The 23,009-nt window shown below is 35.4% G+C and overlaps 1 protein-coding gene across 11 annotated transcripts in view; it reads right to left on the minus strand.

Moving 5' to 3' along the window:
* The window catches only part of UBR3 (ubiquitin protein ligase E3 component n-recognin 3), a 109,566-nt gene that overhangs the window by 24,026 nt on the left and 62,531 nt on the right, over positions 1 to 23,009 (minus strand). For 9 of the 11 annotated variants that reach the window (XM_062604711.1, XM_062604710.1, XM_062604708.1 and 6 more), the window contains 6 exons: positions 20,056 to 20,205; positions 19,448 to 19,581; positions 15,815 to 15,925; positions 13,461 to 13,673; positions 12,497 to 12,633; positions 6,909 to 6,994 (listed from right to left, as the gene is read on the minus strand). In XM_062604711.1, the coding sequence (XP_062460695.1) occupies positions 6,909 to 6,994; positions 12,497 to 12,633; positions 13,461 to 13,673; positions 15,815 to 15,925; positions 19,448 to 19,581; positions 20,056 to 20,205 (831 nt within the window). The remainder of the gene's footprint in view (positions 1 to 6,908; positions 6,995 to 12,496; positions 12,634 to 13,460; positions 13,674 to 15,814; positions 15,926 to 19,447; positions 19,582 to 20,055; positions 20,206 to 23,009) is intronic. The other 2 variants (XM_062604709.1, XM_062604707.1) reach the window with 1 other exon arrangement.

Raw genomic sequence — 23,009 nt, forward strand, 5'->3', positions numbered from 1 at the left:
TGAAAAAGAACAGTCACTGAGGACAAAATAAGTCATCTTTTCTCCTGGTAAGAGATTCCAGCAAAACATGGCTTTTCTGACAAACTTCAAATCCCTGAAAATATACTGATAGTTCATCAAAATGATACCCACCCACCCCCCCCCCCCCCCCCCAGTATGGTTTGATTTGGAATGAAACCCATTAGACCATTCCTTCCCTCCTGCCTGTGACTAAAGGGAATGTCACTTTTTTCTTTTCTGAACTGCTCCTTGCCTCAAACAAGGCAACTTAGCATAATTAATGAACCCTCTGTTCCTTTAACAGCTATTTTCCTGAGCTTTTACTAAGACAAAAATAAGCAGGCAAGCATCAAATTCTAGCACTGGAGAACTTATTTGTAATTTCCAAACATGTAACATTTATAGATTCAAGATATATTCTATCATCAACTGAATCTGAACAGAAAAGTTCTGTATAGCAGTCTCGTAAGACAGTAATTTCTGTTTGTGATCAAGGTGGCTATCAGTCCTTTGGAAGAAAACGTGTTTAGCACATGAATGTAAAGCGAGGAAGTAGGTAATAAGATACAGTTACAATGACTTTTTATGAAATATTTTTAATGAATTGACTTAAAAATTTTATGATGCTCTCCAAGTCAATGCCATGCTTGCTTCTAGCCCATGACAAAGGAATAATACTGCCCCCAGTGCTGCACAACAATGGCCTGGTGGCAGCCACCTTCCAAGTCAGTAAAATTGTGTTCCGATTTGGCTATTGCCTTCATATTGGCATTATCTGAGAAGATTTCTAACAATCAGCAAATACTTAGGACTAGCCAGAGGAATACACAAAGGTTTATTTCCTCACAAACACATTCTCCTGTTTTACACCACAGCGACTCCAATTGCTTTACCTCAAATTTACTGTAATTATGGAGTATTGGAGAAAGCCAGGGAAAACACCAGAGCTCTGAGAATGCAGACCTGGCAACTTCTTTGTGCACCAAGTACTTGGTGTTTCACCACATTCTTACTTCCTGAGGACTGGCAAAAATCTGCTCTGAGTCAAATGAACGCCAGAGGTTTTTTTTCCCTGGGTATTTGTGTGAAAGCATCATTCCAAAATATAAATATGAAATTACAGAACATCCTCCCATTCTCTTATACCCTACTTAGAAGCTCAGAATAGACCTAGAAAAAAACCAAACAGCCCACAAAAAAACCCAACCAAGTAGCAGCAGAACATTAACATGACAGTGGCCCACAGCCAAGAACCTTGCCCACTCTGCTGAAGAATGGGAGGGAAGGCCATAGCTACGCCAGACATCCCAAATCCTACCACCGCTCAACAGCGTATCTTACGGCCAGTTCTCTCCAGGACAGACCACCTTCATGAAATGGAAAGATAGGATCAAAGTCATCAAAATAACATTCTTAACAAAATTTGGTAGAATATTAATTTTAGAAAGCATAGCAGCAACAAAATTAGAGAACAGTAATTATGAATTCACAACCAAATGAGAACTACAGGTCTGTTGATAATAAACCATGAGAAGTAAACAGTAGAATTAATTTGAACCAGGTCCTCCTTTCCCAAAAACCTTGTAATATTTGAGACTGACTGCATCAAGTTAAATTGAATAAGTACAAAAATCACAAAATTAGAATGCACAATGTAACTCATTGTGGAAACTCAGGAGGGGCTTGGCAAGATTCCAAGTTTTAGAGATTTAAGTGGGCAAAATTATTACTGGCTTTAAAACACATTCATATGGCTCAAATATCACCTACATTAAAGCAGTGCTGCCTCAATTCCCCCAACTTATTTAGATGGTCTTTGTTTTCTTAGAATACATGTAAAGCTTATATAAAACACTTACTAGAATCACCTCGATTAGCAGTTAGACACAAGGGTTATCTTTGAGTCAGGTTAGCCATCCTGATTCCATTTCTAAAAATCATGAAAATAAACCTGTTGTACCATACATTGCTGCTCTTGGTACATTCTTTTCAACTGTTCTTGTATCAGCTCTTCTTCTTAATGTTATCCTGTTGTGAGAGAGGAGCAATAAACTCAATCGGAATGGGAGCAGCTCAATGGATAAGGCCTTGTCTTTGTACAGGGACTGGCGCTATATGAAGAAGTGTTCTCATGCTGCTCCTCCCATAAAAACTAAAGATAATGGGTACTTTGTCTATTTATCCATACTGCCTGCAGTTGCATTCTTTACAAATTTTTGTATTAAGGAATTAGTGATTCAGGAAGTTACAGGCAGATGTAAGTTTTGGTCTCACTAGTAATCTTGGTTTGATCTTTGCCAAGGAGATCCCAAATTTCCACATGATTTTTGTTGCTTTTTTTTCATCTTCCTTCTTCCAGTCACTTGACTTTAAACTCTCAAATTATGAAAGCTGAAATCAGAAGATTTTTTCTGTTATTAATTCCACTTCCACAATGTATAGCAATTGTGCTGCGATAATGATGACAAAGAAAATTAAGGAATTAGCTGACTTTGGTTTGTTTGCAAAAGTCTAGATGATGTGTTTATTTCCCACTCTCTCTCATATTCATGTTTTAGATAGATGTAAATAATATACTGCTATCAAAAACTTCTACTTTGCTATTTCCATCTACTATTTTTTTCATTCTATAAATTGGTATTCATGTTTACAATGTCAAAAGATCACAAAAGTCAGTGACACAGCAGCTCACCACAAGTGGAATTAAAAACAGCTAGACTAGAGACATTATGCTCTTGCCCCAGAGTTTCTTGGACTATCAGGAAGAATGTACATTATAACAAAAAAGACTTGACACAACCAGACGGGACTTGATTCTTAATAAGGAGATTGAGGAATTTTTGTCTCCTTGTAGAGATTTATATAGTCCACTTAGCAACAACAGCTGCAAAGACCTGCTGACAGCATCTTCCCATTCATCGCTGATCCAGTAGATGGGAATCAGTGAAGAAAAAAAATATGTGAAGGTCAGGAAAAGCTTATTAAGGCATTAAGACATGAATAGTCTTTACAAAGTCTTAATTGCTGATGAAGCAGCTAATTATCCTCGACACCAAACTTGCCAGTGTATGTAATCAACTTCAGCAATAGAATTTCAACAGTATCTACCTTTGCCTCTCTCACCCTAGGTATGAACGGCATACCAAGGTTTTTAGGAAATAGTTACGATTTGGCATGAAAGGATGGGCACCGAAGACCTGCAGACTGCCAGACTCTAACTGAAAAAATTAAACAGAACAAAACACTAAAACAAACCAAAAAAACCAAGCAGCCACAGAAACCCCCTGTGCCAAGGGAAAAAGCATTCCTGAAAACTAATTTTATTCTTATTTTCAGTGACTGCAGAGATCTGGTAGGAAACTTTGCAACCGTATTCATACTAATAGATTACAGGAAGAAGACAGTGGCAACTGAGCAATTCATAAGAGAATGAGGTTTTTCTTCCTACAGGAATACTCAGTGGTCCCAAGTACCACTGACCATATTGGTAAAATGAGACAGTCATTACTATCAATGTGGTTGAAAAATCTGATACAGAAGGAATATGAAGAGCTCGGAAAATGCTTCACGTCCAGATGACTTTCTCTGCTCACAAAAACACTAGAAGCACTGATGAAATTGATACTAACATTTTAACCAAGGCAGATGACACTGCTGAGCCATCTACAAACACAAATCACAGGCTTCAAAGGAACAAGAGGAGAAAAAAAACCAGCCAAACAAAATACCCAGTAGAGCAAAATGGTTTCTTAATGGTTAGAACTATCACAAAAGTAAGGAAGGTGCTGGACATTTCAGGTGAGCTTACACAAGTCTTAAATACTTTTTTGATGTCCCCCTGTAAATTACTGTCCTTTCCAATTAATGCAGTTCATGCTGAAATGCCAGACTCTGCCATCTGAGGGAAGTAGACGGATAAGGAGCTCCTATGCAGGGAAACTGAAGCCAAAGGACAAGGTGACACAATATTTAATCCTTCCAAAAAAACCTTAATCCTATCCTTATCACAAAGGGAAAAAGGAAAAAAGAAAAGAAAGCAACCAGAAAGAAAGAACTATTTAAAATTACAAGGAAGAAAGGACTAGATTATATTTAATTTATAGACAAGTTTTAAATTTTGGAAATTTTTCGCTCTACTACTGCAAGATTACCAGAGTAACAATGGCAGAGAAAAACATGTACACACAACAGAGAAGTAAGAACTGTGCAATTGCTATACATCATAACTATCCCCATAGCCCATGAGATCTTCAAGGCCACAGACTAAAACTGTAATGTGGTCCTTAAAACAGGATTTAACATTAAAGTAATAAGAATAGGACTCTATTTGGATTTTTTGGTTGCATACCATGTCATAACACACACAAAAATTTAAACCTTAAAATGGCCAATTTTACAGCCAAATTTTCTTCTTTATTCTTCTTGCATAGATTCAATCACTGATACTAACAGCTACATTAATCACTCTTAATTTTACCTCCCAAGAGCAGCTGCCCTCAAGGTGCAGTCTACTAAAAGAGTTTTTGACCTTTTTGTTCTCTGATGCTTGCCACTGTAACAGCTAACCTGGGACTACATACCCCTCTTTCTGCAATATCTAATCAACAAACTTTACAGTTCTTACATGACACAGTGGGTTGCTTGATCTCAGAAGAGACACCTCATTATCTCACAGATAAGACAGACAAAAATGGGCTATATTTTAGATTACTTCTGCTGGACCTGACATGAATGACGTTTAAAAACAAAAGCAGTTTCAATACTGTGCAAGCAAGACTTTAAAGAAAACAGTATTCAAGTTCTAGATGGGGCATTCAAGGTCACCCTTTCTTCACTGTGTAAGAGCATGAAGAAGTTGAAGGTATATTTGAGTGAAACTTTAAAAAAATCCAACAGGTAATCCTCTTGGAAAAAGAAATTAGCATGGAAAGCTAATAAAATCTATTACAGAATGTAAAGTATCTGAAGAACTGCAATTTTTTATCTCTAAATGCAACAATAAGGAAGGGGCAGTGAAAGAAACTCGCATAATTATCGCAGAATCACAGAATGGTCTGAGTTAGAAGGGACCTTAAAGCTCATCTGGTTTCAACCCCCCTGCCACAGACAGGGACACTTTCCACCAGACCAGGTTGTTCAAAGCCCCATCCAACCTGGCCTATTATATAACAGTTTCTTGAAAACAAACCTTTCTATATATGGAGAAATAATTCTGCTTCCCACTAGACATACTTAGCCTAAGCTCCAAAACTAAACAGAATACTACAAAATGGAAGTACTGTACAGTTCTGTCCTAGGAGAACCCTGTTACCTAACATTAAAAATGAGCCTATTTTCATGCAAGATTTAATATGACTATTTTGATACACAACAATTTTACCAAATAAGTACCAACAGAGAACATAAACAGCATGTGTACATTTTAAGAATGAATAGATGACATGTATGGGTCCATGCTGTTTAAAGCAACAATACATTCATATACATAACAACTCTCGCCCAAAAGCTTTAAAGGCCTTCAAGTTTTCTCCAGTGCAAGGCGGATACTAGAAGCCACCAACATGACTGATTTAGATCTAAATAAGAAAATGTACCATTCTACACACATTCTAAAGTGGTGGAAATAAGCAAGTGCATTGTGTTTAAATGCTGTCTCTACTTCATCAGAAATACATGCTAGAATCCTTAAAAGTAATGCAGCAGCTGCAGGAGAAAGCACTACTTCGTGTACACCACACCCAACACATGCACAACAGTTTAAGAAGGGAACAGAAAAATATTACTGTCAGTAAATAAAATGCAATGTGTTGTAAGTAGAAACAAACAAAAATTATCAAGAAATGTTGTAACCCTAAAAGCATCATCAGCACAACTTCCAATCAGAAGAAACACTCTACCAATTTCAGATTAAGCCTTTGTGGGCAAGTACACAAAAACAGCCAAATCACGTCATGGAGAAAAAGAATTCTTCTCTCTAAATATATACACAATTCTGAAGACAAGGATTTAAACCTATGTTTTCCTTCTTGGGCTATTTTACTCTTTATATAGACAAATAACACACAGTTTAAAATCAGATTTGCTGCTACCAAGAAGTTACATATTTCAAACATTTGAAATTTTGTAAACTAACATGTATTTTTAAAAGCAATAGTTCTAAACTATTGTGTGTTTTTAAAAGCCATAGTTAACGTAATCTTAAAACTTGTTGTTAGGATGATAATTTCCGTACTTTTAAGTATGAGAAGTATCTTCAACTTTCTGTAAGTTTAGTTTGTTCCAGTAATCTATTTTGATGAACAAGCAACATTGGTTCATTTCGAGACACACAGAGTTAATGGCAAAATAGTAAAAGTGGTGAAAAAATTATTAAGTATGATAGCAGAATTGTTTATTTGCCAAATACTAAAGGTTTTAGAACAATGAAGATCTGAGAATTTCTACCAAAGAAAATTTGCTAAACTCTCCTGTCAGAGAAAGAGCTAGGGAAACTGAAGACAAGGGACACGGTAGCTGCAAATTTCTAAGTATGAGACCTAGTTAGTCATCAGACACATTAGCACTCAGAGAAACAAACTATTTTACTATTACAAGCAATAGCCAGGGTGAAACGAAGCTTTCCTGCTTAACCCTTAAAACACTTCTCATTTTACTTACCAAAAAACATTAAATGAATACTATGACAATTGAGTTCTAAATAATTATACTCACAGCACATGAACATCTCTAATGAATAATTTGTGCAAAGTAGATTTCAGATTTCTCAAATTGCAACAAAACTCAGAGTAAGGCAAGAAAAAAAGTTCTTTAAAGAAAAGTTGATATAATCTAGAAAATGCTAGAAAGAACTAGACATCTTTACTCAATATTCTAATAGTTTAAATTGCACTTCATAACATAAATCTTACTTAAACATGATCTTTTCCCAGCTGTGCTCGCCCCTCCTGAACATAAATTGCCTCCTCGATGGACCAGTTCAAGTTCCAAGTTTGTTCTGCAAGAAAAACATAACTGTGTTGAATGGAACAGAATTATTCAAGCTTCTACAGACATAAAAGAGTTACCACAAACTCCCAGCCTCCACTAAGTAAAAGAATCCTGTGAACTAATCTTTAGTCCGAGACACTGCCAAAATATGACGCAAACTAGCTTTATCAAAATACTGACATATAAGATTTTAAGTGGTTCGATTAGCAAGTACTATATAAAAAGAGCTGCTAATGGTTGTGATTGAAGAATAAAAAAAAAAATTAATTCTGAGGCTTTTTTCTGTAAGCATACACAACTCCTTGATAATTTATGTGCAAATCTGTAATCACAATGTATAGATTGGCTAAATTTCAATCAATCAGACATGTCTAGAAAGTGTTCCCTTATTGGCAGGACTCTTGTTTTGCTTTAAACAAACAGACAGTACAATGGATACGCCATCAAGTAATTAAGTGAGAAAACTGCCTGAATTATAACGGAAGCACTGACCTTTATAGATAAATTTGTTAATAAAAGCCTTGTAGGTTAATTCTGAATGAAACACTGGTATTCACAGCAGCCCATTAGTATGACACGGGAGTTGTGTCACTAAATCCCTGTATGTCACACTGACTCTTTCTTTCGTAGTATTACTGTAATCTGATACATAGGCAAGAATTGTTTAGGCCCAATTTGTTAGCTTTGTTTAATTTTGCAATTGGATGTTTCAGTACTGCATTATCTTCTACCTCCACTTGGAGCAAACAATTTACGTTATGTTACCTGAGAGCTGCTTTAATAAGTCAACGTACATTTCTTTAATTAAAGGAATATAATTCTATTATTCTGAAATGCTATTTTGCTACTTTAATCCAAACTGCAAAGCTCAGGCTAAACTTATTTTGTCCTTTAACTAAGAACTGAACAATTTTAGGTGCAATATAATGAAGCTGAATACATATTAAAAACTATTTTAGAATTTTAGGCACATAATATATCTAAGATAAGAATATGCATCCACATATCTAAAGAAGAAACTACAGGATGACTATATTATTCAAAACTTTTTTTTTTTACATATTTGAGCTCCATCAGCTTGAAATAACAATACATTTTTGATATGCGGTGTTTGTTAAGATACTTTCGTATGGTTTTAAAAATAGTAACATTTCAGAATATTACTACCCCTAAATTTGCAGCTTATGCCACTCATTTCTGAAGGAATGCTTTAATCCTCTCTACTCAGAAAAGGCAATTTAACATTGATAATGTGCCTGCTCAGAGCTCCATCTGGTTGCTGCTGATAAGGGCATCTGTGTGACAGGGGAATTTTCCACTCTTCAGGCGATTTGCAGTGCTCACTGAACTTCTAAAAATCTACCAGCAAGGAAGCAGGGAGAGGGATTTCATATTACTGGACAAAATAGCAACTGTAGATCAGTACGTGCTAGTTCATCATGCAAATATAAAGGCAACCAATATGTTTTATTTCTACAAACCTTCTGAAAACTAATTTGTAGAACAAAATCAATGGCAGCCTTCCATTAAAACCAAGATAATTAAGACCTAAATCAAACCCACTACCAGAATGTCTAAGAATAAGTTCCTAGATCTAGAATTTTAAATTTCCCTTTCACCAATAAATATGTGCAATTTTACAGAACAAGCCTCAGGGACAATTCTGAAAAACAGAAGAAAAAACAAACTCGATACATGCGAGCTGTTGTGTGTTTTGCTACATGGAATGTTAGGAGAGAGATTTGTGGAAACACATACTCCATCATACATACCATACCAACTCTCACGTCCCACACTTTTTCACTGCCCCCAGCCCCTCAAAGACAGCAGCTTACAGTTCAACCTTCTTGAAAACATAAAATAGCTTTTTTCTCTAACACATCTCTTTCAAAACATACCTGAACTTTGGCATGAAAGTGCACAGTAGAGAAAGCATCTTCTGTGGAACTAAACATTTCTACTTTATAAAATGTTCAACATGATGTACAGTCCTAAATAATTTTGAAAGAGACCAGTGTATCTCCTCCTAATTCAGGCTCCCTTCTGCCCTGAGGATCTGAGCACCATGTGCCCTTTACTGAAGAAAAGCAATGAAGAAAAACTTGGGGCATCTGATATAAGATAGAACACAGAGTGGTCTCTGAAAGCATCCTTTTCCATCTCGGCCTCCTTAACATGAAGGAAGGAGAAAGAAAATCTATGAGTGGCTGTTTCCTATATCTAGAAATCTTTGTATCATTCACTGGAGCAACGATTTTGTAGAACACTGGCTTTATCTTCCTCACTCACAGAAAAAAACTGAGAAGACCAATTTGGCTCAACTGTACAGACTCCCGCTTCATCTCTTCTTGTGAGCTTTCATTAAAGGAACATATGGGGTGTGGGGGAAGGGAGAAGGTATTTCTCAGAATTTGTAACAGGACAGAGTAGCGGGACACAAAAATGCAATGCCCTTTCCAGAAAGAGAACATATTTGGATGGACCTCCTCTTTTTATTGGGACACGAGAATCAAGTTAAGTACTACCAGTTTTTCCATTTCACTTTACAGAGACAACATACCTATATGAAAAGAAAATAACAAAATGGATACTGAAACACGACAGGAAGGGAAGAACTGAAGGTTCTCATATTAGTCTATATGTAGCCGACAGCAAAACCAAAAGCTTTGTTTACATAGACAACAAAAGAACAAAATGTACTGCTGTGCAACCCAGAAAGAGGCCTCCAAGGTACTGCCACAAATGACAGTCATCAGGGCTATGAACGTGGAGCTACTGAAATTAAAGCTAGGCACACATGATTGGCAAATGATGCACTATACTAATCTTTTAAGATCGGTAGCAAAACCAACAGGGGTGCATATGAAAAGGTCATAAATTTAACAAGGTAAGACTGTAGGGAAAGAGGAGGTAGCTGAGGAGCTGCATTTCCAGCTGTGCATACAAATCAGGATACCAAGACCCCTAGTGCCTCCTTTGCTAGGAAAGCAGACAGGGGCTAGCTCTCCCACTGGGTGGTAGACAGTTTGCTTGTAATTTCTCTTTTCTACTACCAGTGACATCTGCCTGGGTAAGCAAGAGTGAAGGAAGAAAAGTTCCTGGTTTTTCTGAAGCAGAAAGGATAAGCTGTGGGAAGCAGCTACATCTTGTTTAACCAGTAGTATTCCCATTCCAGCATGCAGAAATACATTTCAAAGCTGGCCTCCAGCTGTAAACTAGCATCTTTTAAGAAAGCTGCAGGTGATGTCATTTTCTGGCCAAAAAAGGAACATGACTTATAAAAAGATTAAGAGTGTTTAATTCACTTGCAAATATATGAAGTGAATAAAAATATAATTGCATTCAAATGCTTATTTAAATGGAGACTACTTATCATCTTGACCACTTAATTTGTATGTTAAATACCAGGATGAAATGAATAACAGCTGTAGAAGTTCTGACCAAAAACAACGAAATGTTTCAAATACATGAAACTAGAAATGCTCAAAGGTTGGTAAGGAACACAAGGTTATCGTTACCTCAGAAAGAACTGGATGGAAATAAGGAAGAAACAGGATGAATGACAGAAATAATTTCCAGAAAGCAAGTTAGCCTGTAATTTAACTGTGGATAATCCATTGTTTGGATACTTAAAATTAAACAAAACATACTGAGATCATACAGAGAAAGCTATTTTGCTCTGGGAGATGATGAGCTCATATATTTATTTCCACAAACAGAAACTATGAAGCTGTATTAAAATGTCTTTTTAGAAGTTTCAGGGGTTTTCAACCTAGCTATGTGATTATCAAGTAGTAGAAGCCTGCAAATCTGAATTGCCAAATCGAAAGGCAAGAGAGATTAACCATTTTGCAGCTAATCTGCCCCTGCTAAGTGACCTTATGAGTTATGGTAACAATACGCAAGACTGGACCCAACACCCAAAATCCTTCAGCCATGAATAAATAGGAAACCACTGACACAAGTCCAGCCTAACAAGGAGGGGTCACAATGAGTACAGGTGGCATATTCTAATGTTAGTGGTCAACCATGATTTCTCTCTCCAGCTGTACAAGCAGCAATGAAACACTGTTCTGCTTTGAGGTATTTTTAACTCTTGAAATGAAAACAAAAATCTTCAGTGTGGGGTGTTAATAAAAATATAATAAAATATAGAAATATTTAAAAGATATTTAGCTATCATTTTTTAAATCATAGAACATTACACCCAGAAATGTATTATAATGCCCTTTTTTTACCTTAAATAGAACATCAAATTATGGTTACAAGTAATCATACTTTGATATGGGGAACATGACTTTTGTGTCCTTTGTATTTTTGGAAAGATATTAAACTGTAGTGACCAAATGCATTGTTGCTAAAAATCTCAACATTACTTAATCTTGTATAGCATATACCACTTAATATAATCTGTTATGTATAAAATTTAATTGCTGCTCTTGAGGCACAGTAAAGACACCTTTAAAAATATAGACAATATTTCTTTTAATAGAACTATACAATAATGTAGGTTGGAAGAAAATGCTGGAGATCACATAGTCCAACCTTCTTGCAAAAGCTGAGCTTTAGATTTGCTTATCCAGAGTCCTGCTGAGCCACGTCTTGAGTATTTCCACTGCTTATACACTCAAGGCACTCAACAACCAGAGTTTATGAAACTGCAGTAAAAAAAATACTACTGAATCACTTGCATGCCTGCACTTTCTTTTCTTGACTTGCAGTCAGCACCTTCCCCGTAGTCCTCGCAGCACAAAAAAATTCTTTGCTTACTAACTATTTCAACTTCTTATGGAAAAACACTGTGTTACAGTAAATCTGAGTAGAGTAACCATTCAGAGCATCTTAACATTTATGGTATAGATGGAAGGAGGGACCATTTTGATTTTCTTGGAGACAGCGTCTGCGTCACTGACAGCCATAAAACTGGAATCAAACATCACAGAGAAAATGCTGGTAGTTTTGACACTTTTTTCAGAAGTCTGATTCACACACAGAGATTCCTGCTTGCTGATGTAGAAAAAGCTCCTCCTGTGATCCCCATTTAAGTAAACAAAACAACTATCTGACGAAGAGATTAAGAACACCCTGTGATTTAAAATAACAGCAACACAGCAGTGGCAGTGATACAGAAATAATCTAATTCTGCTAAACAGGAGTAAAGGTGATTTGATGGTTTGGGAAAGGAAGGCTGCAAAAGAAATTCAACAGAAAATTCTGATTATATGGAAAACAAAACCTTGAATAAAGAAGAAAATGAAATAAGAAAATGACAGAATGTTCCCCAGGTTTCAAGCCACTGCTGCATATGCTAAAAATTAACTGAGAGGCATCTTTCCATCTTGCATATGCCTGCATACGAATATTAGAAAATCTAACCTTGATCTCCTAAGTACTCATAAAGTACTTTTTGGAGAGAAAGTTTGCTGTTTTGGTTTGTTTAAGTAAACTATCTGGCAATACCATTAGTGTGAAAAACAAAAGAAAAAAATAAAAAGAAAACCATACCTACCTGGCTACAGAATACATAAACAGAAAATCATTGTCAGGTGATCCAAGAGTCTTACTATAATCTGTATACTTCTTCTGTGTGGTACTTTTTATATCTTTCATTACAGATTCCATTTCTTTACTGAGATTGGTTTCAGACTATGAGCAAACATATACAAGAAGATTAGTTAATTTTATCCAAAGAAATGCAGTAGCTGATTGCAAAGCGTAGCACTTTGATATTTATAAAAACACGTTTACAGGCTATGAAAAATATGCATTAAAAGCCAATACTGTATTTCACGGAAGTGTTATATTATTCTGAAAGTTATTCTGGTTTGTTCTGAATATGAAAACATCACTGTTTTGTCCATGTCCTAGGTTTAAGGATGTCACTGTGTCATTTTAAAGCATATCTGCATTGTACAAGTACATGAAAGTAATACTTTGTATTTCCATGAAGACTAGAAGGCTAGCAAAATTTAATAGAATTAATTCTATCATTCAGAAAGACCTCAGGAAGCTTTTAACACATGAATGTCTGCAAACTGCTTTCTGTAAAACAAATAATCCATAGCAAAAAATGTTCTTAAATAGACATTCTTTAAATAACTTCCAGTTACAGGGATATCAGGGTTTTTACATTGTAAAGAAATGATAAATGAAAATTATATTACATGACTCAATTCCATGTAAATTACAATGGAGAGAAATGGAATTGTATTTCATAAAAATGATATTAATCACATTTTGTCTTAGCTTTTTAATTGTTTATTTTTAGTAGGTAATGCAGTTCAAGTGCTGTAAATGTTTAAAATCTCTTGATGTAAGTAAAAAAAAAAAAAAAACAAACTAAATTATGCTGTCTTCCATCTCAGGAAAAAATGAAGTTTCCCCAGGTTCTCAAGTTTCTAAGAGGTCACAAATACAACATAATGTAAAAACTGAAAGGTAGAGGCAAATTAACAAGGATCTTTCTGCCTTACACTGATGCTTACTGGGAAAGTTCCCAGCTGTTCTTGAAGATCTTCCACCTCTTGCACAAGATCTTGCATACACTTGTTACTATGACTTTGCCAAAGACTTCTTTCCACGTTGTTGCCAGGATAACAAGGAAGAACACTATTAGCAAACTGCCTACAGAGGGGACAGGTAAATTCTCCTTTGTCCACTGAAAACCCCTGAAGGACCTGGTCATTCTGAAAGAAAATAAAGAAGATGTAGTTGAAATTTGCATAAGATCGTATTTTTTTTAGTTTGATATTTCAGGTGTGTAGTTAAAGAAGTAGATCTAAAATCAAAAACTATAAAAAAATAGTAATTGGAATAGCTCCTCATTTTAGTGAAAAAAGTCCTAACTACGCAACTGTCTTACAATCCTCCAACTCAACTGTTTTTCCTAATTTTTAAGTACTTTTCATTGTCAACAATATCCCCCATAATAAACAAGAAATCCTTTAATGGGGTATTTTGAACATTCCACATGTGTTGTCTCTTTCTAGCAATTCCAATAAAGTTTGTGACTCCTGTGATAAGATCTTTTAAAGACAATTTTATTTTCATCAATGAGAAATGTTTGAAGATATTTGTCAGAAATATAGGCTGAAAAAAATCTGATCAAGTAGCCATTGGAGGGCAGCATGGCAAAACTCTAAACTGTTTATCATAAAGGATCAAAAAATGGAGATGGAAATATGTAATTGAGAAGTAAGCACCTCTCCTGAGTACTCCTATTACTGGCAAGCAACACTGCTTTACTTTTGTGAACTGCCTCAATCATCTCCTTCTCCTGTAAATTAATAGTGACTGTAATTTAAACTTCAAGATATCAGCCCAGAAAGCTGAGACTTTTAAATACCTTTCTGGATGCTGATTTCTGATTGTATTATGTAAAAATAAACAGTTTATCCATATGACTACAAGTCCATATAAATTATTTCAGTATTAAGAACACTAGGAAATAGTTGAAATTATTATGCATTCATCTAGGTAGTAGTAATATCTAGAATCAAAAGTTCACTGAAGTAAATTAGAAATCTTCAAGAATACAATGAGATGGATCTACAGTTTACTTCAATTTTAAGTGAGAATCCACCGAAAAAGGGACTTCAGCGTGTATATGCTGCAATAGATTACTTTCCCAAAATTCAGTAAAAGAAGATTCTACCATGAAAGCCCAGATTTTACTTAATTATCTTGATGACACAATTACCCCTGAAAATCATCTTTACAGTCATACGGAAAAGTACAGTTCATCATGGCGTCCAATAAATGTGGCACAGCTTCCAGTTTCTCTAGAGCAAGTTTCACAGTATGACCAATGCTGATACTAAAAATACAAAGCACTGCTCATAGTTTTTGTCAAAATGAAAACAAAAATCAACAAAATTTACGAGAAAATAAACAAACACCACATAAAGTAATCGTGAATAGAAAGGCTGTTTCATATGCAATAAGAAGTCATCAATTAGTCTTCATTTTAGTACACTAAATAATACAGAATGAAATGATTGCTTAAAATCTGATGCCTTCTACAACTGCAGAGCTTGTGGTAGCATTCTATGGTGCCATTCAGAAGATTGGTCTGCAGGAGGTTGAGGGGGTTGAAAGAGGCCAGCAACATCAATGGAACACTACCCTGCATACTGAGACCATGTGAAAAGAAATGGGTATTTTTCCTAGCCAACGATTTCTAAGGCTTGACTAACAAACTGTATTTTAAAACCATATATAGCAGTAATTTCCCAATAGTATTTTCCAAGGAGGGAAAAAAAGCACAGTTCGCAAGAGTTAAATTCTTTCAACTCACTTTCTCTAGCCTTTGTGTATATATGTAATATATACCATACATAGTTAGAGACAAAAAATATCTAACTTTCTGCAACTCAGTTTTCATATTAAGAACTAAAAGCAGAAGTTTGTTCTTGTAAAATTCCCCTCATTTGTCTTCCCTTTCTCTGTAAATTCTAACACTTGAAACATCAAAATATGAATCTATAAAACAGAAATGAAAAACCTGTAAGAAATGGTTTACCTGAAATCCACGCCAGAAATAAAAAATTGTATTACTGTATTTTTGTATTGTTTTACAACAAGGTTATTTCAGCCAAGTACTTTTTCTGACATGCCAGAATAACTGAAAACAGAATACTTCTGTTAATATCGTCAAGGTGTGGTAAGAGTTTTAGTATCTAGAGTTCCTGAAACATAATAAAAACACCTTGTTCATTCACATAAATCCCGTCTTTCTTTCTCTGAACTGAACAGCATAAATCCAACTGATTCCACTAAGAACAGTTCAGAGCCAAATAAACAAAACTGATTTTTTAGTTTCACTTACCCTTAAAGATTCCATGTAGGATTTGTGACAATCTATGTGTAAAGTGTGACCACAAGTTTGTACATAAACACCTCCTTCCCAGCCTATTGACACTGCTTGCAGACAGGAGCTCTAAAACAAAGCAAAAATCATGAGAAAAAAAGAGCAGTTTATATGAAGTTATAAAGGTATTTGGACAACTTATTTTAAGATTTAAAAAACAGATTTTTATTTGCATATTATCAAATCAAAAGATGTGGAAATAAAGAAAAAATATTTTATAAAGTATTTAAAGTATTTCCTTATGCTAACTTACATAGCTGCCATTATGCTATTCTTTCCAACAAGGAGCCAAGCACCTAAGTTAAACTTCTGCAGTTCTTGTCACTTAAGATAATGGCTTCTTTAAAGAACCTCTTGTATTACAACATGAAGACAGCTCTAACTCCACCATCTGTTCCAATAGCACAAGTTATCCCATGTACAAGTGCAATGAACTGTTCCAACACACCTAATTCTGCAACGAACTGTTCCAACACACCTAATTCAGTTCTGTATGTAAGTAAAATAACAAGATCACAGTTATAAAATTAAACCCTGAGCTGTTATTAAAATTCAGTGTAAACACTTAAAGAGTTTTTAGGAAGTTGTTGAACAATGTTAATACATGGTAAAGGGAAAAGAGAACAGACATTTGTTTAGTGAATTGAGTTTTATACTAGGATTGTTTTGAAAATACTGGCCACATTCAAAGACTTTACTTACAGCCCATGTGTGAAAAATAAAGTTACCTCAGTGGCAGTTCTCAGAAAATAATGAACTAAAAAAAACAAACAAACAAACCCTGGCACCACTGCAAATTTTGATAAGGAATTCTGGAAAACTCTCCTGCAGAATTTGCAGCTGTAGTCAAATTATTAAATCTCCATTTCTCAAAATAAATAAATAAATAAGTAAGTAAATAAATTTCATACACAGAGTGAAATGTGGATTCTGCTTATACATTTAAGGAACAGAAAAAGATTTATAGCTACCAGAATTGGGAAACAATTTTTAGTGCAGACTCACCCTGAAACGGTCTTACTATATGATTCAAAACCAGGGTACTATGAATAACCATTCTGATAGTTGTATTTTCTAAGGATGCCCTAGCATTGCCTTTTTTCGTGCATATGAGCAGGAAATTAAAACAAAATTACAAATTCAAGCCACAAGACATAACCCTGTTTACCCTGCCTCAACCTGACATTCATAATGTGCTGTGACCCTCAGGCCACAGAATAAGAAAAAACTTTCTTTTTTTTCCTGTTGGTTAGTGAATGATTTAGTAAATGGCACTATTTAGTAAGGTGATATGGTATACCTGGATAAACCCCACAGGACAAATATTTAATTTGGGAAAACCTTTATTAATTGCATGTATTTAACAAGGCCGCTTAACAGCAGTTACAGAAGATAAAAAACCACCCCCAAAGTCTTAGCAAGAACACTTTTTCTCTGTTCTCTTGAATTTAGAAATAAAGGAGAGCCCAAGCAAGCCACAGGCTGGGCACGGAGCATACCTGTATCAAGTTATCTTGAATCACTGTGTGATTCTGAAAATAGTCCTATTGATATAAGTATATAAAATTTTATCTCCTCATCCTTAGTCATACATCTCTACACTAAAAAAAATCACTTTCATTGATTTTCCTTTCATGTGCGAGAACTCTACTCTTTGACTAACAGTGAACATCAAATATCAGCTAAGAAAGCACAAAAAGAATCTTTATGGAAAGAGTTGGCCTGTTTTGCCCATTCTGTATGCAGCACAAAGCTTTTGAATATTTTTTCTTCCTGTAGAATCAGCTATATCATGCTTCGTAACTTCAAATTCTTACATCTAAGAGAAATTATTTACTTGCCTCCTGAAATCTGTTGTTAGAGGAAGGACATTTACTGAGAAGGACACATCTGATAAACAAAAGGACTTACTGCTTAGCTCAGCTGAACAAGACACTCAGGACAGATGTTTCCATTTTTATGCCAAAAGAAATGTAAGGATTAGTTCTTTCATGCAGAGACATTTTTTTTAGCACAGTAGTGACCTGGAAACTTGCAAGCAAGTGTAGTCAATTCAACTAATGTTTATATTAGGACTGTAATTTTTGAAAGCAGGATGCATTTGCTCCTTGCGTTACACAGTGTATCTTAGACTAATCTGCTGGTAGCATTACTGTGCAGAAAAAGAAATATGCACTTTGGTGAGATCAAGTTTTTGAGTAATATTTTGCTTGGAACTCCATCCATTTGTAGCATGCAAACATGTGAAAATAAAGCTACAGGATTGTTTCTGTGTTTTTTATCACTTCTGTAGGAAAAACATATTCATTAATTGTTTGAAACTACAAACAAACATCCTCAATGTCAAAAGAAGGAAAGCCTGTCCACAGATTCTTTCTGAATTAAAAAAGTCTTTTGTTCAGATGTTCAGAAAGAATTTCCTGCTGATATCTTTAAAACTTTTACTTCCTAGAATGGAAAACACTTCAGGAGAAGGTGCTCTTCTGAAAATGCTGCCAAATTTTTAAAATGATACCAACACAATTACAGAATTTACTCTAAATTAATCTACATAATCTACATAAGCAAGCTTGGATGCAGTTAGCAACTTTCAATTATCTGTGGATGACAATTACAAGAAAGCTAGCAATTCTGTCACACAAAAAACTGTCCCAGTTTTGACTCCTTAAAGCCAATATTTAAGCTTTTAAAGGCTCATTATTTAGTTAGATCTGTGTGAGAGTTGGTATGTCACTTGGAATTAGTCTATAGAAGCTAATTTAGGGTCATGAGACCAGAATGATTTCTCAGACCAGTTATGTATTCTCTTACATAGCTGTTTCACATACTAGCAAGGAAAGTCACAGGCAGCACTTCCACGAACTTCTACAACTGAACATGTCCTGCTCAGCAACAAGAGTGGGCTCTCAAAATTAAATATTAAAAGATGTAAAGTGGCTTTGCGAAAAAAACGCAAAACTTTGCTTAGAACAGCTAACAGAACTGCAAACTAGACAGTGACATACCAACTAATATAAAATTGAACTTCAGTAATGTTGTGCAGAGTTGAGGATTCAGCAGAAGAGGATGAAGTCTTCTGATGATCCCTTCTTTCCATGCACTGATCCTCCCCTTCCACTTCTCTGTAGCAGCTCAGAAAACTGTTACAGGTTAAAACAACTTTTTCCACTTACTCTGTGCTGCCAACAATACTTTCAATCAATGAAGAGTAATTCCTTGATCAATTCTCTCAACAGCCACAAGAAAACTGGTATTTTGAAAATAATACCTGAGACAGTAAACTCACATCTCAATTTGTGGCCATACTGAATTGCAAAATATCTTCTAGAGAAGATCTGTATGGGTACTTAACAACTATATAGCCTGTAGATGCACTAGATGCCTATATGCCAAAAGTGTAACTCTGGGAAAGCCAGACGCTATTTAAAAATTAGGACCCTATCAGATGTAAATACTTCATAACTACTGCAACTTGACACAGCATTTACTAAATGTGGAAATGAAAGAAGGAGGACTCTAAGCTGTAATTTCATTTACCTTTTTACACATATTTTTTCATAAGTGGTAGTATTGTTCATATGAAATACTTACATCTCTGAAGTATCGCTGTAAAGTTGTAAGCCTCACATCATGCAGTGCTGCACAGGTATCCCAAGGATATATTTGCTCCTCTTCAGTAGTTGGTAGTCTCTTCGGCTCCGTGCTATTGCGGCACTGTCCCAGTACTGTATGAGGAAATGCAGCAATAAAACAATAAACTAAACAACTAAGAAAATAACCAGGAAATTCTGGTTTATAACTACAATGTGCCTTCTTAATAATTTTTTTACTGTTTAATATCAGAAAACTGTTGTGCTTTTGCACTCGTACATAAAGTACATACATGTACACACATATACAGACACATTAATGTCTATTTAATTCTCCTTTTAATACCTATTTTACTGCAGTCCTACTATATACTTCTAGGTTTGCAAAGCTGACAGGAACTAGGAGGGAACCCAACTGTTCACTTTTTTCCCAAACATTTGAAAATTTTCTCAGTACCCTCAGACCTATATACGTGCCTTATGGAGGACCATCCACAAAAAAAAAGAGGACACACTGTCCTTCCAGGCTGCGTGAAACACAATGGTATTTATGCACACATTTTAAAAGCTGCAGAAACACTGCTTGTCCAACAAGTCATATATTCATACCTGAGGATGCTTGTAATAGTACAACCAGCCCTGTAGGTCTGTCTTCAGTAGAAGGACCACTTTGTCCACAAATAACACAATCATATATGGCCTCAGAAACATGCTGTTCTGATGTAGCTACCTCCATGGCAATATCAGCCTCTGGCGATTCTAAAAAAGGATAAGAAAATTCATATGAAACAGAAGGAAAGAAATCCAATTGCATCTCCACTGAGGCAGTGACAAAAAAAAACCTTCAAAATAATTCCTCTAGTTTATCTATAACTAAAATATTGAAAGTAACTTGAAACTAACCTTGCTGCTTAAAACAGATACACGTACAATGAAGTACAAGTTTCCTCATATTCAAAATTATTCCCAGTGGAATGAAACGTTTAGTTCAAGTTTTGTATTAAAGTTGATCTCTTTAAAACTTATATAAAGCAGAGATCTAGCTTCTAATTCATTAAATACTATGCTGAAAACTCTGAACATAGAGAAATGAAAGGCAATGAATATGAATCTCTATTAAAACCAGATTTGCTCATAACTGATTGACAACAACTGTAAGGAAAAGTTCATCTGGAGATGTATGATATAATTTTAAGATGCTTAGAAAAGGTGAATTAAACATGAAACTAAAAATGAAAGATTTTTTTCAAATATGAAACTTGGATAATCTTTAAAAATTAGGGGTCATTAAGAAACCAATCTGCTGCTATGCAAGATGTCTCAGAGAGCTGGTTTCCTAATGCCCCACATTATCATTTCCTAGGTGCAAAGACAGAAACTTTTGAGGCTAAGGACCAGCCTCAAATTATGACGCAATTGCACTTGATGCACAAGTGCTGGTTGCACTTGGTTGTGCTGGTTTCTGAGCAGGGGGCTAACCGAAGCAGAAGCAATTTTATGTTATCTTATGCTTGAAAGAAAAGCACCATAGGACTAAATGATCCTCTCCTGACTGCTCGGGAATACATACAGCCAGCCTCTCAACATAGAACATAAGGGTGCTTTGTTTCTTTCCTAGAAGATAATTTTTTCAAAACAAAACCACTTCCTTCCTATCTTCAACTATGCCCTTTATATCTCCTTAATTAAGTAGGCCAAGGTGATTGATAGAGAATACAAAAACCTTAAGTGCAGCAGAAGTCCTCACAGAGAATTGTTCTTAGGAGAACTGCTCTCTTAAAGTCCATGAGAAGCTCAGTAGTTCATACTGCTCAAGGAGAAGCATGCTTGATGCCAGGCAGCATCTTTCCTTGCTATGAAAAATTCCATGCTATGCTCTCACTCACAGGGCAGTATCAAAATTACACAATTTTAGTAACTATTGATTTCCCAGTCAGTTATTGAGGGTCGCATGAAAATGAACTCTGATCTTCACTGTCATGCAGTTATTAATATTGTACACACGTCTATCACCATCTAGTGGCAGTCAGATGTACAATGACAAAAAAAGCAGAATGCAGCAACTGCACATCATTTATTTTTTAAGTTCAGATAGCCAGGAAATCTAGGAGCAACTGTAGCACAGAAGGAAGTAAGCACTAAAGTGATCTTTTATATTCAACATCACCTAATAGTGTAACGCACACTCACACATACTTGTGTATGAGAAGCACACGACACGAGAATGACGGGAGAGTTTCAGCCTTCTCACTTCTCTAAAATTTGTCAGTACAACATAAACCACACATCCATTCAATACTTTCTAAGTGTAGAAAGACACTGTAGTGCATCAATCTGATTTTGAACAACTCAGTGGAAGTCCTCAAAACCAGTCAAAATTTAGTCTACGAAATACCATTCATTCATAGCAAATTGCATATTTTAAACCTGAATGAAAAAAACCCACACATCAATGTTTCAAAGGTGTTTCCAACTGATTCAGTATACATAATCTATATTTCTATTGCCTATGTGCAACCAGCACATAAAAATCCGGCTAATTTAATTATAGAACTTAATGATCTAATGAATGTTTCCTTCCTAAGTACTCAGACTAAGTGATAGGCTATTTGGCAAACAATCAAATTTCAAAAACTAAACTTCTAGCATCAAGGAAGACTTCCTAATAAGATAATCTCCCCCAGAGGCAGTGAAAGAAAATAAAGTCAATTTACACAAAATCCAAGGGCAAGAGAAATTTGCAAGAATTTAAAATCTCAAATAATTAAGCAGACTAAAATAATTCCAATGAAACAAGCAAAAGCTCCTCCTCCCCAGTTCTTTTTGAATGGACTATGATAAAGCTTGATTACTGGCTTAAACCAGTTGTCAGCTTCTTCAGAAGATCAAACTTGGGCAACGGTTTGTTTGAAAGGGTACATTTTGGCAGCATATTTCCTGGTGTGAAAAACGTATTAGTGGCAGACTAGAAAAAAGAAAGCAAGCTATACTTATAGCAACCATCTCATTCTCATCTTTCTTGCCCTCCTGAGTTTTGCCTCTGTGGAGCTCCTGTGGAAGCACCAGACCCTGCCACACCAGCTACATGATCTACCTACACTGGTAAGGACCAGGACAAACATGTTTCAACTCAAAATACCGTTGAAAATGAGGGACACTCTTTTCTGCAACCTCCACCTAAACTATTTCATTAATACATTGATACTTGTGAGTATAAAGTAGTTGGCATACCTCCATTCCACTTCACTTTCAGTTACATATTTCCTGTTTCACATGGGGAAAAATAAAACTGAATTGCATTTTGCTGCAATAGTGCTCATATGGAAGCTTTAAATGCCCAGAAACAGAGCTCCACACTGCTTTTTTCTTCCTTTCTCCATTTCATATAAAGAAAAATACAGAATTGTTTTGTGTTTTTCATAGCATTTTATGAAGCATTTATTTTAAATGACTGGAGTTGCAATGTATTTTATTAATTTGATTTATAAAGTACAGGTTCTTATAGATTTTTAAAGCATGAGCTAACATTTCCTAGCTGACAGGATACAATTATAAAAAGACAG

The sequence above is a fragment of the Pezoporus occidentalis genome, unplaced genomic scaffold, assembly GCF_034315485.1.
Source record: "Pezoporus occidentalis ecotype Australia unplaced genomic scaffold, CSIRO_AGI_Poc_V1 ctg88, whole genome shotgun sequence".
Classification (NCBI taxonomy): domain Eukaryota; kingdom Metazoa; phylum Chordata; class Aves; order Psittaciformes; family Psittacidae; genus Pezoporus; species Pezoporus occidentalis.